Source organism: Rhizopus delemar, genomic scaffold, assembly GCF_000149305.1.
Source record: "Rhizopus delemar RA 99-880 supercont3.12 genomic scaffold, whole genome shotgun sequence".
Taxonomy (NCBI): domain Eukaryota; kingdom Fungi; phylum Mucoromycota; class Mucoromycetes; order Mucorales; family Rhizopodaceae; genus Rhizopus; species Rhizopus delemar.
In genome coordinates, this window is record NW_027137838.1 from 267,357 (window position 1) to 290,478 (window position 23,122).

A 23,122-nucleotide genomic window follows, 5' to 3' on the forward strand; every position below is an offset into this window, starting at 1 on the left:
GGGGGGATGGGAAGATCTAGAGTTGTATTAAATAGTAGAAAATAGGTGACATTTGTCGAAGAAAGAAAACAAAGTATGTATGAATAAAAAAATTGGGAATAACTCATTTTTATATGTATTCATGCATAAAAGATGTGATGCAGATGATACAAAGCAGTGTAAAACATGTCTACAGTATGGTTGGGAGTGTACTTTTAACGATGTATGTTTCTTATATTAAAACACAACATCTAATTCAATTGAATAATAGACAACAAAAAAAAGAGGACCACCAAAAGGGTAAACAAAAGATACAATGTTTGCTTTGTGTCTAATACGCTATTTGCACAGTTATATCGAAAGCCTTGAAAATCGATTGAAGAAAATGGAGAGTTTATTAGAACAAATACAACCTAAAGATCCTCATTCCGAATCAGCTGTGGATAAAGTAGAACAACCTCCTCAGAAAAAGAGAGTAGTGACACCAATGCAGATGCCAACCTCCATTGAACATACCAAGGCAGCACGTTATCTTGGAAGTTCGTCTGGATACTACTTAATGAGAGATATTCCTTCAACAGATAAAGAAGTTGTTGAGAGAATAGAACACTATCCAAGGATCTCAGATGTTACCGGTACAGAAAGCAAAGGATCTTTGGCGATTCGTAAAATCAACACCAATGATGATGATGTGATGGTGGTGTGTGATAGAACTTTAGCTGAACATGTTGATCGATTAAAAATGGACAAGTCATATTTTAAAGATGATATTGCACCCAAAGAGTTGTTAAATGAGCTTTTGTTAAGGTAAACAAGATTTTTTTTTTTTGATTCTGTGAAACATTTACATCTCCTAAAGGTTTTTCGAAATGGATCATGGCACCTTACCTGTAGTTGATAGAGAACCATTTATGGATGCCTATCAAGGCCGTACCCAACCTCCTCCTGCCACTGTCTTGGTTTACGCTATATGGACTTATACTTGCTCAATATTGCCACCAGGAGATCCTTTATTGAAGAAATACAACATTGAGGACAGTGAACACCTCTTTGAGGTCTTTTGGGAACATACATCAAGCATTATGAGATCAGAATATTTGACTCCTAGATATGCTACCATCCAAGCCTTAGTATTGTTATGTACGATTCCAAACACTCACAATGTGTTTTATAAAAACTGGGTGAGAGCCGGAATGGCTGTTAGAATGGTAAGCATCTTGTTTAAATCCAAAAGAAATGCCCTTCTTATATATTGTAAAGGCGCAAGAGCTAGGACTTCATAGAACTATAGAAAAATTGCCGCTGACAAAAGATACGGTAGAGGCACGTAAAAGATTATGGTATTGTGTTTATGTGACGGATAGATGGATATGTGCTGTTATGGGTAGACCCTTGGCTATTGCTGATGCAGACTGTGATATTGATCTTCCTGAAATTCAGCAAGGCGGCAAAGACTATTCACTTTTTGTAAATTTCATTAAGTTGTCTGGCATCCTTGGCGAAATACTTTCCCGCATTTATTCTCCCAAAGCAAAGGCTCGTGGGTATAAAAACACGCTGATTTATCATACAGTACTCAGTATCCATGCCATGCTGGATGATTGGTTGTCTCAGCTACCTAACCATCTGCGAATCAATCTAGAAGAAGCAAACAGAACTAATCTAAACGAGGCAGGTCCCTTGATTATTTGCTATCATGTTATTATTATCTTGCTTTACAGAACATTTTTAGTATCATGTAAGCATGAAGTATTACCCGAACTATTTGACATGGCCAATGAACGCTGTACGACATCAGCAAAAAGCATTGTTGATATCGCAAGGATACTCGCTCCATCCATAGTTGCTTCTTTTGGTTGGAACTTTGCTGGTAATATAAAATTGAATGATATCTACTGAATTCTATCTTTACCTTTTTTGATTAGGGTTTGCTGTATTTCAAGCTAGTCTTGTTCATATATATAACTCTACCAGTTCAAACCCCGAATTGGCTAGTTCATCAAGGGCTTATGCACAAATTGCTATAGAGGAATGCATCAAACCTTTAGGAAAAACTGTAAAAAGCATTCAGAAAAATATATTGAGTGTATTACAACACATGATGGATATTACGGGAATGAGTAAAGAGGGATCAAGACCGGCAAATGCCACGGCTGTCTCGAGCGCCAATTTAGGTCATCATACAAACATTGGCCACTATACACATCGTCCTTGTCCTACAAAGCCCTCACAGCCATCAGCGATGAGTATGCATACGATTGTTTCCAATTGGGAAAGCAACATGAGTTCAAGCAATGCAAGCAGTAGTAATGATCATTTACCAATGTCTCAAGAATTTGTTACAAATAATGCGGCGTGGCAATCATTGTTTGCCTCAGCAGCCGCGCCATTCATTGGAGATGAAGGGGACTGGCAAGGTATTACGAGTTACTTGCTTGCTCTATTTTACTGACTTTTTTTTTGCAGCAATGTTATCTTCACTCTTTGATGAATCTCAAATGAAACCAGAAAATAATTACATTTCGTAAAGAAAGAGTATTGTATTCACTTTAGCCAAGGTTTGAGAGCGGCCTTTGCTTAATAACAATTTGACTGAGTGTAACATAAAAGGTTTTTATCTTCTCATTTTCCTTTTATCCTTTTTTTTTTTTTTTTTTTTTTTTTAGGGTTGTAAAAAAAAACAATGAATAGATATAACTCCTCAAGTCAAGAAGAGAATAGCAGTAACTATGAATATGAGCAAACCTATTCTTCTCATACCTACTCCTATGTAAAGACTTTTTTTTTCAATAAAATAATACACACTGGATACACAAATGACTAACAAAACATAGACCTCGAACGAAAACGAGCATTCTTTTTCATATAAATATCCACCTCACAGTGATAGTATCGATCCTGTCTTTACTCAGCAAGACTATGATAATCCTAATCCTAATTATCCTCAACCCCCTGAGACAAAACATAATCCTGGTCCGGATCCAGGTAGAGTAAAAAGTTTATTATAAAAACAAGGCGATATTTAAATGAGTACATATAGTCCAATATGGCGGCATGGTTAGCCATGATGATGACGATGAGGATAATTTTTATTTACACATAGATCCTACCGTAGACCATGAAAAATTGTCTGACTTTGAGCTTTCAAATTGTAAGTGTAATAAAAAAAAAAAAAAAAAAAAAAAAAAAAAAAAAAAAAAAAGTACTGATATCAGGGTACTACAGGTGAAGGTAAAAAAAGAGCCTTGTTGATTGGAATCAACTATTTGGGCACAAAAAACCAATTAGATGGTGTGTAAAATTTTGCTGCAACATATCACCGTACTTATTGTCCACAATAGGATGCATTAATGATGTACAAAACATCAAACGCTTTTTGACTTCATTGTATAATTTTAAAGAGGTAACTTGAACAATCTACACAAATTATATAAAAAGATGGTTTAGACAAAGACATCTAATGATAGGAAGATATGGTTATCCTAACAGATGACCAAGAGGATTCTAAATTTATACCTACAAAAGCAAATATTCTCTCTGCCATGGAATGGTTAATTCATGACGCGGAGCCAAATGATTCGTATGGACAACAATCCACTGCTTTACTTTGTTCAGCTTACATTTTTTATGCTAGATTCTTTTTTCATTATAGTGGTCATGGCGGCAGAGTAGCTGATACAAGTAATGATGAAGATGATGGATATGACGAAACAATTTATCCTTTGGATTTTGACAAATTTGATGGTACATCTGGTCAAATCCTAGACGACGTAAGATTTTTTTTATTGATTTCATTTTGAACTCCCCTTTTGTCTTGGTCACTAAAGCAATTTTGATAGGAAATGCATGAAATTATGGTGAAGCCTCTTCCTAAAGGTTGTCGTTTGACTGCTATTTTTGACAGTTGCCATTCAGGAACTGTTCTTGACTTACCCTACATATACTCAACAAAAGGAATTATCAAGGAAAACAATGTGTTTAAACAAGCTGGAATGGGATTTTTATCGGCTGGTATTAAGTATGCCTCCGGAGACAGAGAGGGGGCATTGAGCTCTATCCTGTCACTTGGTAAGGAAATCATGGAATCTCGTCAGGTTTCTGATGAGGTTCGCGAAAGAAACACATCTTTAGCCGATGTGATTATGTTTTCTGGTTGTAAGGACGACCAGACATCTGCGGATGCAAAGGAAGCGGGTAGGGCTACAGGAGCTATGAGCTATGCTTTAACAAGTACGTAAAGAAAAGTACGGACGTTCAATCATTTACCAATTTCTGTTAGCAACGCTCCGTGAAGACCCAAATCAATCTTATTACAAACTTTTGAACAATATTCGGCGTATTCTACGTGATAAATATTCTCAACGTCCACAGTTGAGTGCATCTCACCCTATAGACGTCTACCTTGAATTCAAATGCTAAGTGAATGGTATTTAGCCATAAAAATCGGTCGTCGCCTTAAGTTGTCAATAAATGTAAAGCCAAGCAAAAAAAAAGTTTGTATTATTTATATCAAATCTATGGAAAAAAAGCATTTACATAATTACAATTTCATTTTATTTGAGCATTCAAGTTAGAATGAGAATTTTAAAAGGCTACTTTTGGTGGGAAAGATGAATTTAAATGGTCAATAGAGATGGATAATTATTACTACTTCAAATATGACAGCACGCTAAGCAGACATAATTCAAATTCATCTATTTATTATGATGCATTATCAAGGTCAACTTCTTCCTTTAGTCTGTATAATACTCCAAAAGAATTAACTACTATAATGCAAGAACTTACAATGAAAAAGGCGCAAAGCCAACTAATAATAGCAATCTAAGAAAATTATTTTCATAAATGCATTTTTATGAGCTGTCAATCTCAATTACAGGAAACAGACAATGCTGTTTATTTATAAAATCAATATTGTTATTCTATCTACAAGTGTAATTTAGTCTCTTCTTTGTGGGTTTATAATACATTCCCAAACCATATACTTTTTTCAATTAAAGTGATTTCACAAACCACAATCCTTTACTTTTTACTCTTGAAGAAATCTTGGTGTATTAAAGGACCTGATCTCATCCGTTAAGGGCTTTTTTAATTTACATAATAGAAATTTCTATTATCTTTAAAGGGTATTCGCTAGCATGTCCGGCAGTGCATGAAGTCGATTTCACTAAAGGGAGAGCAACAACATAAACGTAGTTTCAAAAGATCCTTTACAGTCTGGCGACCAACGAAGAAAGAAAGGTAAGAAGGCTAGTTTGAATATACAATGACAAAAGCTCGAACGAGAACAGGGGTAAGCAGAAGATCTAGGACAAGAGTGATAAGAACTAGAGAAAGAGAAAGTCTTTATGATGTATACATGTAGGTCTCAAAATAAAGAACATATAGTAACAAATACTTTGTTTAATAGTTTGTATGTCACAGTCAATAACAAAATGATCGGCTATTTTATCATCCATGAATATGAAAGCAGTGCGTATCGTGTTTACATGCTTCTTTTATGAAGTACTAGCAGAGATTCATATAAAGATCCATCTACTTTTTCTGACGTCAAACGTGCTGAAAGCTAACTTTGTTGATCATGTTTTTTTTTTATAAAACGGTTTACAAGCCACAACGGTTGCGTTTATTACTTGGTATTAATTCATAATGTTATCCTTTTATACTTATAGAATATTCAGAGAATCGTTTGAAAGCAGAGATTAGGTGAATGTTTTAAATGAATTATACATTTGATATGATTTGGTATTTCTCAAGCAAAATGTGTACCTTATTCCCCACCCCCTTTTTTTAAATCTGTTAATGCGGAGATTCATTTAATTTGCATTATCAATACACACGAAGCATGTGAATTTTTCTAAGCAAGACGTGTTTTCGGTATAAACTGCTTTTTATTACTTTTTTCCCCTCTTTTCTTTCATAAACGTTTTTTTTAAAAGTAAAATGTTGAGATCTACCACCACCCGTTCTATTCAACTATTATCTCGTGCTCTTCCTAAAAGAACCTTTACTCAATCTGCCATTGCTCGCAATGCAGTTGGCCTTCCTACATCTCTTCAGGCCTTCACCGAAGAAGAGCTTATGCTTAAAGACTCTGGTAGAACTGAGGAAATAAAAGTGATGTGGAGAATTACTGATCGTGTATAATATAGTTGCTAGATTTGCTCAAGAAGTAGTTAAGCCAAAGGTACTAGAGATGGATGAAACTGAACAGGTGCACCCTTCTATTTTAAAGGGACTTTTCGAACAAGGTGTGAGTATTTTATCTTTTTAAGAGGGATGTGACATGGATGTTAAATAACGAAAACCGTATATGTAGCTTATGGGAATTGAAACCGATGCTGAACATGACGGTGCTAATTGTTCTTTTACATCAGCTATTATCACTATTGAAGGTAAGGGAGTGCACAATTAAAACAAAATACAGCAACATGATAAACTCAAAAGAAAAAAAAAAAAAACAATGATCAGAACTTGCCAAGGTCGATCCATCAATCAGTGTACTTTGTGATGTTCAAGTAAGCATAGAGTGGAATACATAAAGTATATGAAGCATTAATACTTTTTTATAATTAGAACACTTTGGTTGGAACCCTTGTTCGTAAATACGGTAATGCAGATGTCAAGAATAGATTTCTTCCAAGATTAGCTACAGATGCCGTTGGTTGTTTCTGTTTATCTGAATCAGGTTCAGGTTCTGATGCATTTGCTCTTCAAACGCGTGCTATCGAAAAAGATGATCATTATGTATTGAATGGTTCAAAGATGTGGATTACCAACTCTGGTGAAGCTGACATTTTCCTTGTGTTTGCTAATGTGTAAGTCATACTAGGTTCTCCGGTGTTTTTTATTCTTATTGTTTTTGATAGTGATCCTTCAAAGGGCTACAAGGGCATTACATGCTTTATTGTAACAAAGGACATGGGCATTCAAATCGCAAAGAAAGAAAGCAAGTTGGGTATTCGCGCATCATCTACTTGTGTATTAAACTTTGACGACATCATTGTTCCCAAAGAAAATATTCTTGGTGAGGTTGGTAAAGGTTACAAGTATGCCATTGAAATCTTGAACGAAGGTCGTATTGGTATTGCTGCTCAAATGATTGGTCTTGCCCAAGGTGCTTATGATATCGCCTTACCTTATCTTTTCCAAAGAAAGCAATTTGGTCAATTCATTGGTGATTTCCAAGCTATGCAACACCAATATGCTCAGAGTAAAATACATGTTTCCTTAAATTGATGTGTTTGTACTCATTTTATGTGAATAGTTGCCGTTGAAATCGAAGCTGCTAGACTCTTGACCTACAATGCTGCTCGTTTAAAAGAAGAAGGCAAAAATTTTATCAAAGAAGCTGCCATGGCTAAACTTTATTCCTCCCAAGTAGCTGAGCACGCTGCTAGTAAAGCTATTGAATGGTGTGGTGGTGTTGGTTTTACTCGTGAGCTGGGTGTTGAAAAATTCTACAGAGATGCAAAGATTGGTGCTATTTATGAAGGCACAAGTAACATTCAACTTCAAACAATTGCTAAATTGATTTCTTCACAATACAAATAAATATAGATTTTGCATTCTGGCTAAATGGATAAAATAATTCTTTACATAATTTTTCTTTACGGCTAAATATTTATTGACTTGGACGAAATCAATGGAGTCGCGCGTTGTCCTGTCACAGCATCTTAAATTAAGAACAGTGGTTCTCAATAGTTTATTAGCCAACTCTCCTTCTACAGTCCATTTTCCCCCTTCATATCTTTCATGTCTCTTTATTCTTTCGATTTCTTTTTAACTATAATAACTGGAATATGAAAACAGCGATCCCACTGAGCTATTAATTACCCTTTTCAGATAAATACCTTCAAGGTTTCGTCTGAGCACGAAATCTGTCAAACCAGCCGACTGTCTTTGATAAAAGTCCAATCATCAAAATTATGAGAGCACCATTCTGTACCTCGGGCAGCGTTTTCATTGTTACTTGATTCCTGACATTTCACAATCCAGAACTTTCCTCTACCCTACCGATTGGCAGTGAAAGGTTGTGGATGTGATTAACCCAAAAATGAGTAGAGAGCTACGTGGCTTGAAAGTGACGGCTGTTTTAAATGAATTGAAGCTGCAGCATAAAGGATTACTTGTTTACTTTTTTTTTTTTATTCATTTATATTTTTCAGCATGGTTCCTAAGAGTATGAAAACTAATTTGCAAATAAATACTATTAATTTAATGCTTACAAATTTTTTATTAGAAAGACAAAGTAAAAGAGTTCGTATGGCACATAGATATCGAATTGCCGGTAGAATAAAAGATCATCAAAGAAAGGAACGTCGAGGCGAAAAAAAGAACCTTAAGGGCAACAGGAGTAGGTGTATAATTAACGGCTTGTGGTATTTCAAGTTTCTAAAATTTCTTTATAATAGAATCAAAAAAAGATCCTGGAATTCCAAATAACTGGCCATTTAAAGAAGAGCTTCTAAATGAAGTTGAAAGACAAAGGCAAGAAGCCGAAGAAGAAAAGAAAAAGAAGAAAGCATTAAACAAAAAGAAAAAGACTACACCAAAAAAGACACTAGTTGAAGAAGAAGTAATTGAAAATGACTTGGAGAAGTCTGAAGAGTAAATTATCAAGAAAAGATTAGATATATTTGTATATAAAGAACTTTATTTCTCGTATAGACTTTAATTCTTATCAGTTCCTTACGCCATTAGTTTCAATTGCTTACAACATGTGTTGTACTTTTCTTTTTTTTTTTTTTTTTTGGAAATCATTTGGTTATTGCTGTAATTTTATTCAACTGTTATTTAATTTAAAATTATGTTACAAACAACGAGGTTATGTGTCGATAAATATAGGTGGTTGGGTATTCTTTTTTTTTTTTCTTTCTGAAGTTACGGTTTTCCAATTTTCAAGCTAAGAAAACCTGCAATGGCAGCCATAATAGCACCAATTCTCAAGATAACTCCAATCGTATCTGTGGGTGTCTCTTGGCCTTGATTATTCTCCAGCAACCGAAATATAAGACTGCTGAAGAAAGTAACAAGGAACTGTGGTAAAACTATGTACATGTTATGTATTCCTAAAAGCACACCAGCTGCCGGTGTTGATGATCCTTCATGGCGTGCTTTTCTTCCACTTATCTCACCAGTACGGTGTGATTCTTTCACTCCAACCATTTCAATATCCTCTTCATCATCGTCTTCTTCATCATCAGTGGTCATCACGGGTTGATAAATACCTGATTCAATACCACTTCGAGCCAAATTAAGATTAACTTGAGATTCTGTTATGCGAGAATTTCCAAAAACAGTGTTTTTAGGTTCTCTTTTAGCTTCTTGAGCAGATATGAATTCACCTAATAAAGAAAATGGAGCCCACATAGTAATAGCCCAGCTAATACCGCACAAACCAATTACGATAGCAGCAGCTATAACATCTTTGACAAAAAACGTCGACATCATGCACGCACAAAACACAAAGTGACTTATTGTCCATGAGCGAGGAAGTGTCAAGAATGATAACTTGAGATGCTTCAAAAAGTTAAGCTTGAGATGTATTCCGTTATACAATGTCAAGGTATAATGTTCTTGATCTTCATCTGATGATGACACGATTAAAGGTAGTAAGATTGAAGATGATAGTGATACGATAGAATAGACAAGGAACGCGAACGATCCAGCCCGTGTTGCCTGTCCTACTCTATCCTCTGTTGGATCTGACCCTTCTAATTGCGTATTGCTGTATATCTCTGCTACCCAAGTTGTGGAATAGAAAAGAAAAGGAAACCAACCAATCCAGGCAAAGAACTGCACGTTACAAATCCTTTGAATAGGCTTTGGTAAATTCCAAATGTTTTTAAAAATGTCTGCAAATAATTTAAAAGGAGATCGCTTTTTCGGTGTGCTATTATTGCTTGATGAGCCTACAATTCTTAAAGTTGTTGTGTTTCATTACCTTGTAACTTTATCTAATGCTTTTTCTCTAACAGTATAGCAAGTAATGAAATCACAGACTAAAAGTACTATAGTAGCTAAAACACATAGTACCTTAAGTTGCGTGTTGCCTAGAAATGGTAAATATTTGACAAGGTTGGCATAGCCCCTGATTTTCCAAAAATAAGTTTCATGTGCATTTAGTTCATCTAACTTTACTTACATGAAATATCCAGCTACATTTCCCATGCCTACCATTCTGCCTGCCCAGGCAGTTGCGCTTTCTTGTTGAGACGGAGGAAGTGAATCAACAATTAAAGCTCTACAAGAAGCCTGCACTGTTTGTGTATATTTGAGCACACATTGTGATTATTAAATTTATAATTTAATTTACCACAATTAACACTGAAATCTAGAATGTATATCGAAGTGATAGCAATAATAATTGAAACAGTTTTAAACTAACAAAAAGTAAGTACGATTGATATCCTTTTGATGGGCAATACATACCGTGTCACCTTGTTCTGTTTGAGTAAACAACCAAGTGATTTCTCTAGTCCATCCAATAACAAATAAACTTAGTACAACCATGATACTTCCACCAAGTAAAAAGGGTCGTCGTCTCCCCCATTTTGATGTACTTGCATCAGATATAACTCCTACTATTGGCTGCATAATTAAACCTTTTTATTACATTGTATCAGATATGTTGTCGAAAATTCCCAATCCTTTTCTTTTTTTTTTACCAGACAATGGTCCTGCTATCCAGACAAGCGACATGTATGATTTTGTTAAGCCTAATGATAACAAATAAGGTGTACCTATACAATAAGATTATTAATTGGGCCACTCAAGCGCACTTTATGCTTATTTACCATATGCCATTTCGACTGTCCCTATAAAGTGAAAAGCTTGAGTACTCTGCTACTATTAATATATTATTTTATTGTACTTACAAGTAAACTGAAGCCTATAGAATACAGAAATGTTTATAATGAATGAGTAATGGACAATGTCTTTTTTTTTTTTTTTTTTTTTTTTTGGCTTACCCAGCCAAACATAAGGTAAGAAAAATTGTTTGAATGGTTGCATTAGGACCTCGAATAACTGTAGTTTCTCTATGTGTTTCCTCATTGGTTTGTTCATTTAGCAACATGGGGGAATCTTCATCTGAAGCATACGCATTTTCTGCGGGCTGCTCTTCTATTCTCATCTGACAAATAAAAAAACTCGAAAAAAAAAAAGAAAAAGAAATGAAAATACATGCGAATTTGTATAAATAGACATGACGTACAGCGTGTGCTACCCAGTTCCAAATACTTTATTATGAAACTATTCAGCCTTGACATTGCTCAGCTATGTTCCTTACATGTTCTCTTGAAAGCTGTGATACCTTAATCCTAGAGATTTGCATAAACCTTAGTGTCTCGAATTTCTATTTTAATTTCCCCGCACAGAGTTTCCATTTCGCAGTGAAGATAATCATAAAAATCCATTTACTTATTTACAAAAGTAAAACCTGTATTTATCATTGGGTTAATTTATTTATTTATATACACAGACTATTTAAAAGAATGAATAAGATGATCAACAACACATGCTGTAGTGTGTCTAATGAGGTGCTTCTAAAAATTGAGTCATTTTAGCTTTATTTATTATCTTTTGATAAACTCAAGGAATTAGGATATATTTGTACACAATAAAGATTTGTTTAAAATAATGAATATACATAGAACTTTGTATACGAAGATGATGACAGTACTTATAAAGATATCAATTTTCGATTCTTTCTATGTAATAAAGTTAAAAATATCTGCTGAAATGTTTGTTGTATTCCATTTCTAAATAGTACACAAGCTATGATCCAATAAAAGAACCGATATCGAATTAAGTTTTTAAATATCCATCTTTTACCCCTCCTTTTCTTTTCAGCCCTATTGGTAGTTAATGGAGTCATGACTAGATTAGAATGGCTTGGAACAGGTGTAAGTGATGTGATTGGAGTATTATAAAGACTAAAGGAAGAAGTTGACCTTGATAATGCATCATAATAAATAGATGAATTTGAATTATGTCTGCTTAGCGTGTTGTCATATTTGAAGCAGTAATAATTATCCATCTCTATTGACCATTTAAATTCATCTTTTCCACCAAATTCTGTTCTTATTTGTTAGTTGTATGTAAGTAATACAAGTATTTCTTACCTTCAAGTAAATCATTAGGTTCAATGACATTCTTTAACTCTTTTAATGTTGGAAAATTTACCTTTTGCTTTGCTTCATTTGATAGTATGATTTTACACATTTGCCATAATCCTTGGTAAATCCAACTGAAATTAATTAGATGAACAGTTCCCACCATTCCAGGGTACTTTCTTAGCAATGAGATGAGTGATTTAAATAGACCAATGTCCTATTGTTGTTGTATGAGGATATTATATATTCTATTTAATAGCAATGCGTTATTACCGTAGGAATCGAATTTGCATTCTTGAAATCAACTAATAAGACTATTTCGAATATCATTGGATCATCCATATTTTGCTCTATTCTTTCTTTAGAGATATTCCAAACAAGCCGTCTTGCTGTTTCTAATACAAATATGATGAGAGGCATTAAACAATCTTCCAGATCTTGTGGCTTTGGTAAATAAGAAAGATGAATGATAAGAATAGGTCGATTGTGTTTATCTCTTTTATGAAAATAAACAAGAGGGTCTTTTAGTAATTCTTTTTGAAGACCAATTTGATGAATATCATGTCTTATTCTCCATCGTATTACGTCCAGCAAGTGTGATAATGTTGTAGGTAAGTCATAATCATTTTTACGTAAATAACGAAAGAGATTAGCTATATCTTATAAATGAGTTATATGTACACTTGTGTGTTCATCAATTAATTGACCTTTATCTTGAACAAAATCATCCAAGTCATTTAAACTCTCTGCTGTCAATTCATATTCTTCAGCAATGATCGTTACTTCTTTTTTCAATGTACTTTTTATGTTGTCAACCTTATTTTCATGCTCTTTATATAATTTATTATTTTCAGTATGTCTTTTATCCATATTTATTATAAAAACGAAAAGGAAAAAAAGAAAAAAGAAAAAAAAAAGTTTCTCCATAAAAAAGTATAAAATTTCACGTGTGAATGACAATATCACTTTGGTTTTCCCCAGATTTATCTTTATGGTAACTATGACGACTAATAAAAAGAAACCTTAATTCTCTCATGGCTATTGTGCAAGCATTATCCAATTTCAACCATCATTATACGACTTATAATTGATTTAATGAGAAGGTTTAGGGCAGTTGTATTAAAATAAAAGTAGCACGTCATAATAAATCAGCAAAAAGCATAGAAAACCCATACAACAAAAGAAAGATGGATAAACACTTACTTTATTCAAACCTATTCATCTTATTTATATCATCTCTCACTCTTCCTTGATGGTCATTAAGCCAGGAAAAAAAAAGTACTAGGCTAACTTTGAAACCCTTGTAGAACAAGGAACAGTAATCATGTTATTTATATAGCTATCTACGACTGTTTGAAGTAGTAAGTAGTCCCAAGTTTATAAACAATTGAGTGGATATACTCAAATGAGAGCAATATATAGTACAGTGTCACTCGTTCTAACATCAAATAGCTTATAAAATGATAAACCGCTCAATACTGATCAGCCACTTCTGCTGCCATTAAGACAGGGTGAATATTAAGAGCACGAAGATTTAGAGATACATCTTATAGTGCTTGTTTTATGTATATTACTGCTGTACCCTTTTTTTATTGAAAATTAATTTTTTGGGGGATACACGGATGACAAATGGGCAGTCAATCTTACACAACCATCTATTTGTTACATTTGCCTCAATCTAGTCGTTTTCAATTCTGGGTAGACAACTTTACTGAAGTACTAATGAGGTTTTGTTAGAGAGAGCATATTGGATTTATAGTACAGCATTTTGCTATTTAACTTAATTTCTGCTATTTCTTCTTGTATCTCCTTTACAGTCTCCTTTTTACAATTTTTCTTCTTTACACGAAAAAATTTACTTGTACATTGGCAGATGTAAGATTGTGCTACAATAAATGATGCTAACAGAAAAGAATAAACTTGAGGATTTAAAAATTAGCCAAACCGTGCGCTGCTAGCCCTATTTCATTTCGCCATCTTCTCATGTATTTTATTTAACAATAAAACAAGATACATCTAAAGAAGTTGTGTTTAATGAAAGCTCATCTTTTTTAAACCAAACCTTAATAAGCATACGATTAACCTTCCGAAAACTAATAACGAAACAAGGATTTTACTAACTGCTTTATCAAAGAGAATAAAAGGAACAAGAGAAGACGAGACTCAGTAAAGGGATGTTTTATTTAGTAAGAAAATGATACTCTATTTTACTTTTCATACACGGATAATATTTCATGTTATGGATTAATAATTAATGAGTATGATATAACTGATGACAAATAGATAAGGGGTATGTGTTCTTCCATGGTTGTATTTGCCACCATAAGCATTTATCCATAGAATACTCGTATATGATTAACTGCAATTGACTGTGATTAGTTCCTGGATTTAATATAATTTAACCGTGCAGTTACGCAACGTTTTATCCTTAATGAAGATTATCCGAACTAACCTGTAGCCTACCTATTAGGTATATTTTACATGTAGCTTATTAATACTATTTTCATATCGAGTTATGAATGATGGATATATCACTAACCTTATCGGTGAAAGAACATCAGCAGAAGACGTAACACGAACAAATAGATATATAAGGAATGCTTCCAAATCGTGTATTTTTGCTTCTTTTTTTCATCATCTTCCCATATTTTACTATCAAATGAACAGGCTTCGAAAATTGATTCAAGAAAATCCTTACTCGACATTATCCACTCAGGTGTTGAGAAATTCATTCTTGTTACTCACTTGGCTTGGAACAACACTGATTGATCAATTGACTTGGCCATTAAATGAACAAATGGACTATATTTACAAGATTGAGAATGAGCATTTTAAAGGTGCTCTTATCATGCCTGGTATAGCCCAATCAAAAGATGATGATTCGGCTATTGAACGTTTAAAGAAAGCAGATATTGTCATTTTTGAAATACATGGTAAAATAGCATACGAACAAAGTGGTTTCTTTTTACTTACCCTATTCTACAGGCGGTGCCTTTGTTGTAGGAAACTGTACAATGTATATAAGCTCATTTATAAGTTGGATAAACATTTTAAAGGAAAAATACCAGTTGGATGCCTGTGTGATGACAATTGAATATGGTAAACCATAAATACGCACGTTGGATGTTATTGACATGCCCGCTCATATGTGTATCTAGGGCTAGCACCAATGAATAAATATCCTGGTCCGGTCAATGAATGTGTTTCTGCTTTTACTTATCTAACTCAAGATCTTGGTGTATCACCATCTAGGATCATTGTCTCTGGTGATTCTGCTGGCGGCACCCTGGCCATCGAAACACTCGTCAACGTCTATGCGCCCGATATCTTCAAAGCCAAAAGACCTAGCCTCCAGATTCCCTTACCAGCCGGTCTCTTGCTTTCATCACCTTATCTCTCTCCGGACACATCTACTGAATCATGGACTAAATATGAAAAAACAGACATGGTATCAAAAGCATCTACTCAGGTAGTTTCAACAAGATACTTCGATCTTCCAAATAACAAGATAGAAGATATTCCGGCCTTAAACTTGATGAAGATCGAAGAGTTTAAGCGGTTTATGCCAAAGCATGTCTGGGTGATATTCGGCACACAAGAGGTCTTTCATGATAGTATCATCGAGATGTTTGACAAAGTTAAGCGAGAGGGTGTGATTGAGGTGGAATTGGTTCAAGAAGATTTATCGCATGATTGGTTCATGTTCCCGCAAGTCATTGATGTTAAACATAGACATATCGTTAAAAAGTATGATGAACTCTTTGTAGATTTTGTTGTTAAATCAGTCAAGGAAGCTTCAGAATGTTGAAAGGAATCTGGTGGCTTTCTAAAGGAAGAATAAAGTAAATGGTTGTCTGTATGGCGTTTTGTCTTTGTTGTTCAAAGCGTCTACAAATATATCAAACACTTATGATTTTATATGATTTATTTGATTAATAGCATATAGGACTTCACTGTGGTTGTAGCAAGCCAAAATTGGTTGTAATAAATACAACAATCACACATACAATTTTTATGAGCATAAAGACGACCCAAGATTATCATCAGTATAATAAGAAAAACAAATGCTCTGTTAAAACTATAGTGTAGAATTTATCTGTTAGTACTTTAAGAGATTCATCAAAAGCCATATATTCGTTGCTCATGAACGTAATATATGTAGTACGGTGTTTTTATTTTTTATATATACTCAGCTATGAAATTTTCTTCATTTTGCAAACAGTTGGCAAAAATACTTTTTTTATGAATTTCAATGGCAAAATCTTGCAGGTCATTATAAAAAAAGGGCGAAGTATTCAAGTCTCCCTTGCTTATAAATTCTTATGTTATATAGGAGACAGTCTATTATATAAGTTTTTAAACGTTTTTATTGTATCTCGATGCTTAAAGATTAATGTGTGATATATGTGTATAATAGATAATAGAAAGTAGCCAATACAAAACATCCATAGAACACTTGGACTGTAGTTGTTTCATGTGCTTCTTGTACTTGAATGACAATGTAGTATATGTCATTGTTTCAAAGTTCAGTTCTATGCCGATATATAACATACCTGGACTGGAAGGTTTGCTTGAAAGCAGAGAAAAAAAAATCATACTGTAAACCAATATGATAACAAAGTGTTTATTCAAGAAATTTATATGCAAATGAAAATAGATTTTGACTGAAGATACTCTCTTCAAAAATCTCTAGAAATGTCACTTTTTAAAGGCTTGCTTTAGGAGGAAAGGAAGCATCAGCCTTGAATGAGCAAAGCATCATAACCTCTAACCTCCCTCTCACTTAATTCAGAGTCAAAAATTTCGGTAAATCTGTTTATCGACTAATGCCTCAAGCCGATTCTGTCTGCAACATTAATATCTTCATTATTTAAAAAAGAGAAAGAATTTCATTAACTAGATGAGTTTTGTTGGACACACAGCTGCATTAGAAGGGATAAACATTTGTCAAAATATTATGAGGAAAACTTCATTTCTATTTTTATGTCAAAAATACAACATACCTTACAAGTCCTGATCCATGGACGCGTTCCGTTCCTGAGTTGCAACTTAAAAAAATGTGCTTTTCAATAGGAATTATCCATGTCAGAGCATCATGTAAAAGAGTCAGGGATCTGTTATTCACCAAGTGAGAAATCGACAGAATATTGATACAAGCAAAGCATGGCCTTATTCCTTAAGACTAAAATTGAATAAAGGGAGCTTTTTCCTTGATATATGACATTGGCATGGCGTCAAACTATATCCGTGAATTTCGAATACAGAAAATCCGCAGCAATTCATTCAGATCATTAATAAAAATAAACATTTATATTTGAAAAAAAGAAGAAGCTAATTATAGCTCAAAAACAAATGGCTTTTGCAAGCAAAATTAATTTTTAAAGTGCTGTGGTCAAGTTGAAGCAAGCCTTTATCTTTTTACTAACAAACTCCGAATGTTTAGTAATTACTGGCTGTAAAACCATATGACGTATTTCAAGAAAGCATGAAACAATCCAATCAAGTTCCAGCATGAATACATTATTTTTTTCAGTTTTAAACCTACATTTGTATTTTTGGTACGTGTTCTTTTACACATATTTATCATTCAATAAACCTGTATATTAGAAATTATGTCAGAAGCTACTAATACTCCCGAACAAACTTTGCATAAGGTAACGAGAAAAAAAAAGTATATTTTTTGACACTTAACCTGTTTTCGTTCAGGTTTTTATTGCCAATTTAAACTTCAAAACTACAAACGAAGCATTAGAAAGTTTTCTTAGTGATGCCGGCAAAGTGTAAGTATACAACATTGTGATGTTCGAAAGGGAAGAAAGTCTGACATGCTTTATTAGTCTGGAAGTTATAATCATTAAACACGGCAAAAGATCTATGGGATACGGCTTTGCTGCTTATGGTACTTTGGCTGAAGCAGAAAAGGCTTCTAAGGAGTTGAGTCAAAAAGAATTGGATGGTCGCGAGATTCGTATTCAAGTAGCCAATCCTCAAGAAGCAAAAAAGACCAAAAAGCCTAAAAGAAAGCGTGCTTCTAAAAAGTCTCGTAAGAATGTAAGTCGGTCCTTTCTTCGTATCATGCTTTTTTTTAACGCTCCATATAGGTTGATAGTGATGAATCAAGCGAAGAAAAAAAGAAGGATACATCTGTTAACAATGAAACTACTACTGCTGCCTCTGCTTCTGCTACTACTGCCACTGCTGACACACCCAAGGACCAAGAAAAGCAAGAATCTGAATTAAACACTTCGATCTTTGTAGCCAACCTTCCATTTAGAGCCAATGTTACTCAATTGAAGGAGTTATTCAAAGATTACAAGGTTTCCTCTGCCATGGTTGCTAGAAGCAAATCGTAAGTAAACGGATAAAAGACCTGGTTTGGATACTCAAGTGTTCTTTAGAAAACAACCAGGTAGAAGAGGACGTTCCAAGGGCTATGGTTTTGTAGAATTAGAATCTGTTGAAGAACAACAAAAAGTACTAAATGAGTTTGATACAATCGAATTAGAAGGTCGCCCTATTCATATAAAAGCGGCTGTTTCTCAAAAGAAAAGATCAGCAAGAAATTCACCTCAGAATGAAACTGAACAAACACAGAAGAAGTCCAAGAAACCCAGTAACAAGAAGAAACAGAGTGAAGCACTGGATGCAGTCAAAGAAGCTGAAGAAGGAGTTAAGGAATTAAAGAAGGAGGATGGTGTAAGCGCTGCTCAAAATGCCGGTGAAGCGGTCAAGGAAGTAAAGAAAGAGGATGGTGTAAGTGCTGCTCAAAATGCCGGTGAAGCGGTCAAGGAAGTAAAGAAGGAGGATGGTGTAAGTGCTGCTCAGAATGCTGATGAAGCAGTAAAAGAGGTGAAGAAAGAAGATGGTGTTAAAGCTGCTCATGCTGCTGTAGATGCTGTTAAAGATTTAAAAAAGGAAGACGGAGCCAAAGCTGCTCATAAGGCTGTTGAGGCAGTAAAAGATTTGAAGAAGGAAGATGGCAAAGATGCTGCTAAAGCCGCTAACGAAATTACCAAGGACAAGCAATAAAAATGTATAAATCCATAGATAAAAAAAAATAGTTATATAATAAAATGCTGTACATCATTTTCACATTGTAAGAGCCATCACCATATTTACACAGATTCATTATTCTATCAGTTATAGGTTTTTGAGTAAAATTACCCCACCTTTAAACTCGCTATAATCCTTTAATAAAGCAGGTCATGAATAAATGATGATTACATTTATCTCTTATTAGCTAATCAACATTCTCTTTTCTTAATAGCCAAGCCAACTTTAGTGGTTGTGCAAATTTCTCAATGTGAATCAATGACCTTGAGCCAAGTGCATTGCAACATATCACAACCCTTCCTTCTAGAGTGTGTTGGATATCAAGCCTAGGTATGATAATGAAGATAGCATCCCCAGGACCGCATCTTTTGATACATCTGTAGACTCTTTCTAATATCATCATTGATACGACTTTTATCTGTTGACTGTTAATAAAGTAATATATATTTTATAGACAATAAGTTGAAGCAATAATAATAATATAATGCAAAAAAAAATAAAATAAAAAAGTATGCATCTATTTTCGTAAGGATCAAGATTCAGACCGTGAGATGATTTGATTTGGTATTTTAGGCTTTTCAGATAAAAGACCTTTATGTGGAACAGGAAGCCAAAAGGACATGCATTTCGCTACCCAAAGAGAGATATTTAAAGGCAACAAGATCAGACTGACAACAACACCGTGTGCTTGTTGGCGTTGATCTTGTTCAATACGATAACAAATGTACTGATCGAACTCTTTTACTTTTTGATCAATTGCTATGAACTGCTCTTGAGACCAGCTTCGAAGTGCATTATCCCGTTTCTCAAAACGGTGAATTGCCTTTGCTAAACGTTGAATCGTTGGATTAATATCTTCTGTTATCTACCAAAAAAAAAAAAAAAGAAAAAAAGAAAAAAAGTTATATATCACACCTTATCATTTTCATTATTATTTTACTTGGCCAAGATCCTTTTTAGTCACATATGCTCTTCTCAACATTTCAAATTCCTTTTCAAGTGAATTCAATCGATTTTGAAGCATTGCCACCTCACCTTCATCAAAGCTAACTTCATTTTGAAGATAAACCGTACGTTCTTGTAACAATAACATGACTTGAGACAGTGGTTTGATAGAGGCTGCGAGTATAAAAACCGTGATGTTAAAAGCACTTATATAACGATCTACATTACAAAGCAAGTATCGACTGTACTGCAATGTGTAGCCTGCGATCAAAGGAGATAATACAATCCAAATCAGAGCAGCTAATTCATGGCGACGAAGTTCTGCATGAATCTTTTGCTGCTTTTCACGTTCGATTTGCATTCGATGTATGTAGGCTGCGTCATCTACCTTGTCTCGTCTTAGTTCAGTATTGAAAGAGGATTGTTGGTGAATCAATCGACGACTTCTGGCGCTTTCATAATAAGCCCAAGGGACTATTAACAATTTTAAAAAAAGTCTGGTGTTATTGAATCGAGTCTACCTGTCATCCATTTATAGACATAAAACAAGATTAATAAAACCATGATAAAATCACTCCAAATTTCAGAACTGCCAGCAAAAAATGTTCCCAATGTAGGAATACCAGCTAGTAGAATAGGCCATGATACAGCAGGCGAGAAATCATGATGTATTGCTTTTTGCTTTGTCATCATTTAATGAAAAGAGAGAGAGAGAAAAGAGAGAAAAATACTTTTTTTTTTTTTTTTTTTTTTTTTGTGTGTGTGTCGGTTGTTATCAGCTGGCAGGAAGTTGCACAAATAAAAATAGAGTCTCATTATTTTATCACTTCATGTTCGATACAAAAAACGTCCAGAGTCGTATACATAAGGAATGAAAATTATTTACTTGTTTTCACGTGTAAGCAAAATAATATTTGATTTTTTTTTTTTTTTTTTTTTTTTTTTTTTACAAAGAAATTAAGTTTTATAAAGAAAAAAATGTAACTTGGCTTTAGCATCGTTTATTAATTGACTTTGAAACCAAATAAACAAGAAAAAGCACGTACAGAGTGACATGAAACATACTTCATAGTATGTTACATCATTGTTCAATAAAAGTATTAGTAGAAATTCCTACTGTAATGTGTTACACGTAGCACTATTGAGTTTAATTGGTTTATGGTAAATCATAGTTTCTTCAAAAGAGTGATAATTTAATTTGCGTGTTCCTGACAATATTTAATTACTCGAGCATTTTTTTTTTACTTATTAAACTTTATTTTCAACATTAAAAAAGATAAAGACCCCCTAGTTAAACAAACTGAGTAGATAATACACAAAGTTATTTGTACTGATAATCACCTTAAACCTAAAAGGTGATGCTGACTCTGAATAGTTTTTTTAAGGGGTCTACAAAAAGCGTTATATTAAAACTGAATTGGTTAATATATTAACCAAAAAACTGTTGAAAGATGCATTTAACTGCTGTTCTTTCTAATAAAAAAAATTAATGTTTATACTAAATATATTCTTTATCAATGTACTCTAATAGTCGATTGATAATATAACATACACACACGTAGTTGAGAAATCATCATGAACAATGCATTTTTAGCTGATGGAAAATGTCATTTTATTTCACCATTTTTTTTCCTTTCATTTAAAAATCAGGTCTAAATAAACGTACGGTGCTCACAGTGTTTATTTAGGGATCTCTCAAATAACACGCGAAAGGTAAAATGCCAATTTGCAATTTTTCAGTTCTCAATCTACGTCCTTTGATCTAAATAAATGGTTTGTTTTTTACTTGTAGAGGAAAAAAAAAAGGGGGATTATAAAGCTGGATGTAGACTAAGGGTGTAGGTGTATTTGATTGATATACTAATTGAGGTCGAGCCAGCCCCTTGGAAGGTAGCAAAATGCAGCCTAACATCAGTGATCAATTTTGTATTCATGGAAGGAAGACTATCGACAGCAAAATTTCAGTAGGCTAGCTAAGGAGTTGGTAAAGCACAGCAGCTGAAGGGCCATAGGCCAGTATTGAGGATAGACGACAACCGTTGAAAATACCAGAGGAGCACACAGTACTTTGGAAACAAGTGAGAGGTGAGCCAAAGTAGTTAAAAATGTCTCCAATTCTTAGGACAGTACATGAAGAAACACCGACAGATCAAAACTTGTGCTGTAATAAGGTCAACTCAGTATCAAACCCTTGAAAGGACTGGATGATTGTAGAGCTCACGAAGGAATAGACGCTAATATAAAGACTGTTCGCCATGTACAGCCAGTGATTTCCAGAAAAGTGACCATTGATTTGTTGATAGAGGCTAATCAGTTGGCGATAGGATATACGCACAACCAAAATGACAATCATAAACAAAAATGAAATGTTCCGAGTTCTTTATGTCGTGATCAAGAGGTTCGGTGTTCAGCAAGTGCCAATACAAACACAGAGGACAGAAGGAAGCATAGAAGAGTTACAGGGATGTATAATCCAAATTGCACAATCTCATATCCAAAAGATTCAACAGCCACGTGTATATGCTCTGCACAAGAATGTTGGTATGAGCAGCTAGGCTAGATTGCAAAAGAGGAAAGAAAAGAGCCAGACTTGTCCCAGTACTTGCTGAATGGAAATGATGTATGTGATTCAGAGAGATTGATTAGCTATGAGGCTGAGTAGGTCGTGCTTTAGAAGCTGTCAAACCAAAGAACCTAGGAGGTTGTGTTGTTGAAGCCATGAATTCAATATGTTTAGCCCACTCTACTTTAAATCTGAGCATAGTTGGCATAATTTCGGTCAAAGAGAGTCCACCTGATCAAAATTATTTTTTGCTTTGGTTGGTACGATTCTCCTAATTTATCAGGTTTAGTAATTAAGAAGCTCGAAATAATAATACCCGTTGGTTATCCACTCGGTTAAAAGTTGAGCTAAAAATACTGTATAAACTTGTTATTAATCCTATTTTAAATAAGAATCCTTTATCTTCTTTTATTCTGCTCTCATATTCAGTTATTTTTTGAATAGTATTTGTTTCTGTTCCTTCAAT

General features: G+C 34.1%; 8 protein-coding genes across 8 annotated transcripts; 5 read left to right on the forward strand and 3 right to left on the reverse strand.

Annotated features, from left to right (window-relative positions):
* Positions 1–295: 295 nt before the first annotated feature.
* Positions 296–4,217, forward strand: RO3G_13394 (uncharacterized protein; the record flags this gene model as incomplete). The annotated part of the gene is made up of 13 exons (XM_067667978.1): positions 296–786; positions 839–1,187; positions 1,240–1,523; positions 1,701–1,849; positions 1,905–2,396; positions 2,446–2,503; positions 2,671–2,749; positions 2,814–2,964; positions 3,083–3,130; positions 3,205–3,272; positions 3,447–3,559; positions 3,632–3,749; positions 3,819–4,217. 13 exons carry the CDS (start codon positions 296–298, stop codon positions 4,215–4,217), a joined length of 2,799 nt encoding a protein of 932 aa, XP_067524079.1.
* A 1,702-nt stretch (positions 4,218–5,919) lies between these two features.
* Positions 5,920–7,530, forward strand: RO3G_13395 (uncharacterized protein; the record flags this gene model as incomplete). Its single annotated transcript, XM_067667979.1, has 7 exons — positions 5,920–6,073; positions 6,129–6,229; positions 6,296–6,371; positions 6,448–6,494; positions 6,553–6,794; positions 6,846–7,189; positions 7,244–7,530. 7 exons carry the CDS (start codon positions 5,920–5,922, stop codon positions 7,528–7,530), a joined length of 1,251 nt encoding a protein of 416 aa, XP_067524080.1.
* Positions 7,531–8,145: 615 nt separating this feature from the next.
* On the forward strand, positions 8,146–8,590 carry RO3G_13396 (uncharacterized protein; the record flags this gene model as incomplete). The annotated part of the gene is made up of 3 exons (XM_067667980.1): positions 8,146–8,158; positions 8,219–8,227; positions 8,391–8,590. The coding sequence occupies 3 exons, from the start codon at positions 8,146–8,148 to the stop codon at positions 8,588–8,590; spliced, it is 222 nt and encodes a 73-aa protein (XP_067524081.1).
* Positions 8,591–8,859: 269 nt separating this feature from the next.
* Positions 8,860–9,426, reverse strand: RO3G_13397 (uncharacterized protein; the record flags this gene model as incomplete). Its single annotated transcript, XM_067667981.1, has 2 exons — positions 8,860–9,026; positions 9,114–9,426. 2 exons carry the CDS (start codon positions 9,424–9,426, stop codon positions 8,860–8,862), a joined length of 480 nt encoding a protein of 159 aa, XP_067524082.1.
* A 2,247-nt stretch (positions 9,427–11,673) lies between these two features.
* RO3G_13398 (uncharacterized protein) lies at positions 11,674–12,965 on the reverse strand (the record flags this gene model as incomplete). Its single annotated transcript, XM_067667982.1, has 6 exons — positions 11,674–11,690; positions 11,815–12,057; positions 12,105–12,135; positions 12,166–12,312; positions 12,369–12,748; positions 12,803–12,965. The coding sequence occupies 6 exons, from the start codon at positions 12,963–12,965 to the stop codon at positions 11,674–11,676; spliced, it is 981 nt and encodes a 326-aa protein (XP_067524083.1).
* Positions 12,966–14,754: 1,789 nt separating this feature from the next.
* RO3G_13399 (uncharacterized protein) lies at positions 14,755–15,903 on the forward strand (the record flags this gene model as incomplete). Its single annotated transcript, XM_067667983.1, has 3 exons — positions 14,755–15,028; positions 15,081–15,104; positions 15,254–15,903. 3 exons carry the CDS (start codon positions 14,755–14,757, stop codon positions 15,901–15,903), a joined length of 948 nt encoding a protein of 315 aa, XP_067524084.1.
* A 1,804-nt stretch (positions 15,904–17,707) lies between these two features.
* On the forward strand, positions 17,708–19,124 carry RO3G_13400 (uncharacterized protein; the record flags this gene model as incomplete). The annotated part of the gene is made up of 5 exons (XM_067667984.1): positions 17,708–17,749; positions 17,802–17,875; positions 17,933–18,146; positions 18,197–18,444; positions 18,494–19,124. The coding sequence occupies 5 exons, from the start codon at positions 17,708–17,710 to the stop codon at positions 19,122–19,124; spliced, it is 1,209 nt and encodes a 402-aa protein (XP_067524085.1).
* A 556-nt stretch (positions 19,125–19,680) lies between these two features.
* Positions 19,681–20,657, reverse strand: RO3G_13401 (uncharacterized protein; the record flags this gene model as incomplete). The annotated part of the gene is made up of 3 exons (XM_067667985.1): positions 19,681–20,013; positions 20,089–20,567; positions 20,615–20,657. 3 exons carry the CDS (start codon positions 20,655–20,657, stop codon positions 19,681–19,683), a joined length of 855 nt encoding a protein of 284 aa, XP_067524086.1.
* Between the last annotated feature and the right edge of the window lie 2,465 nt (positions 20,658–23,122).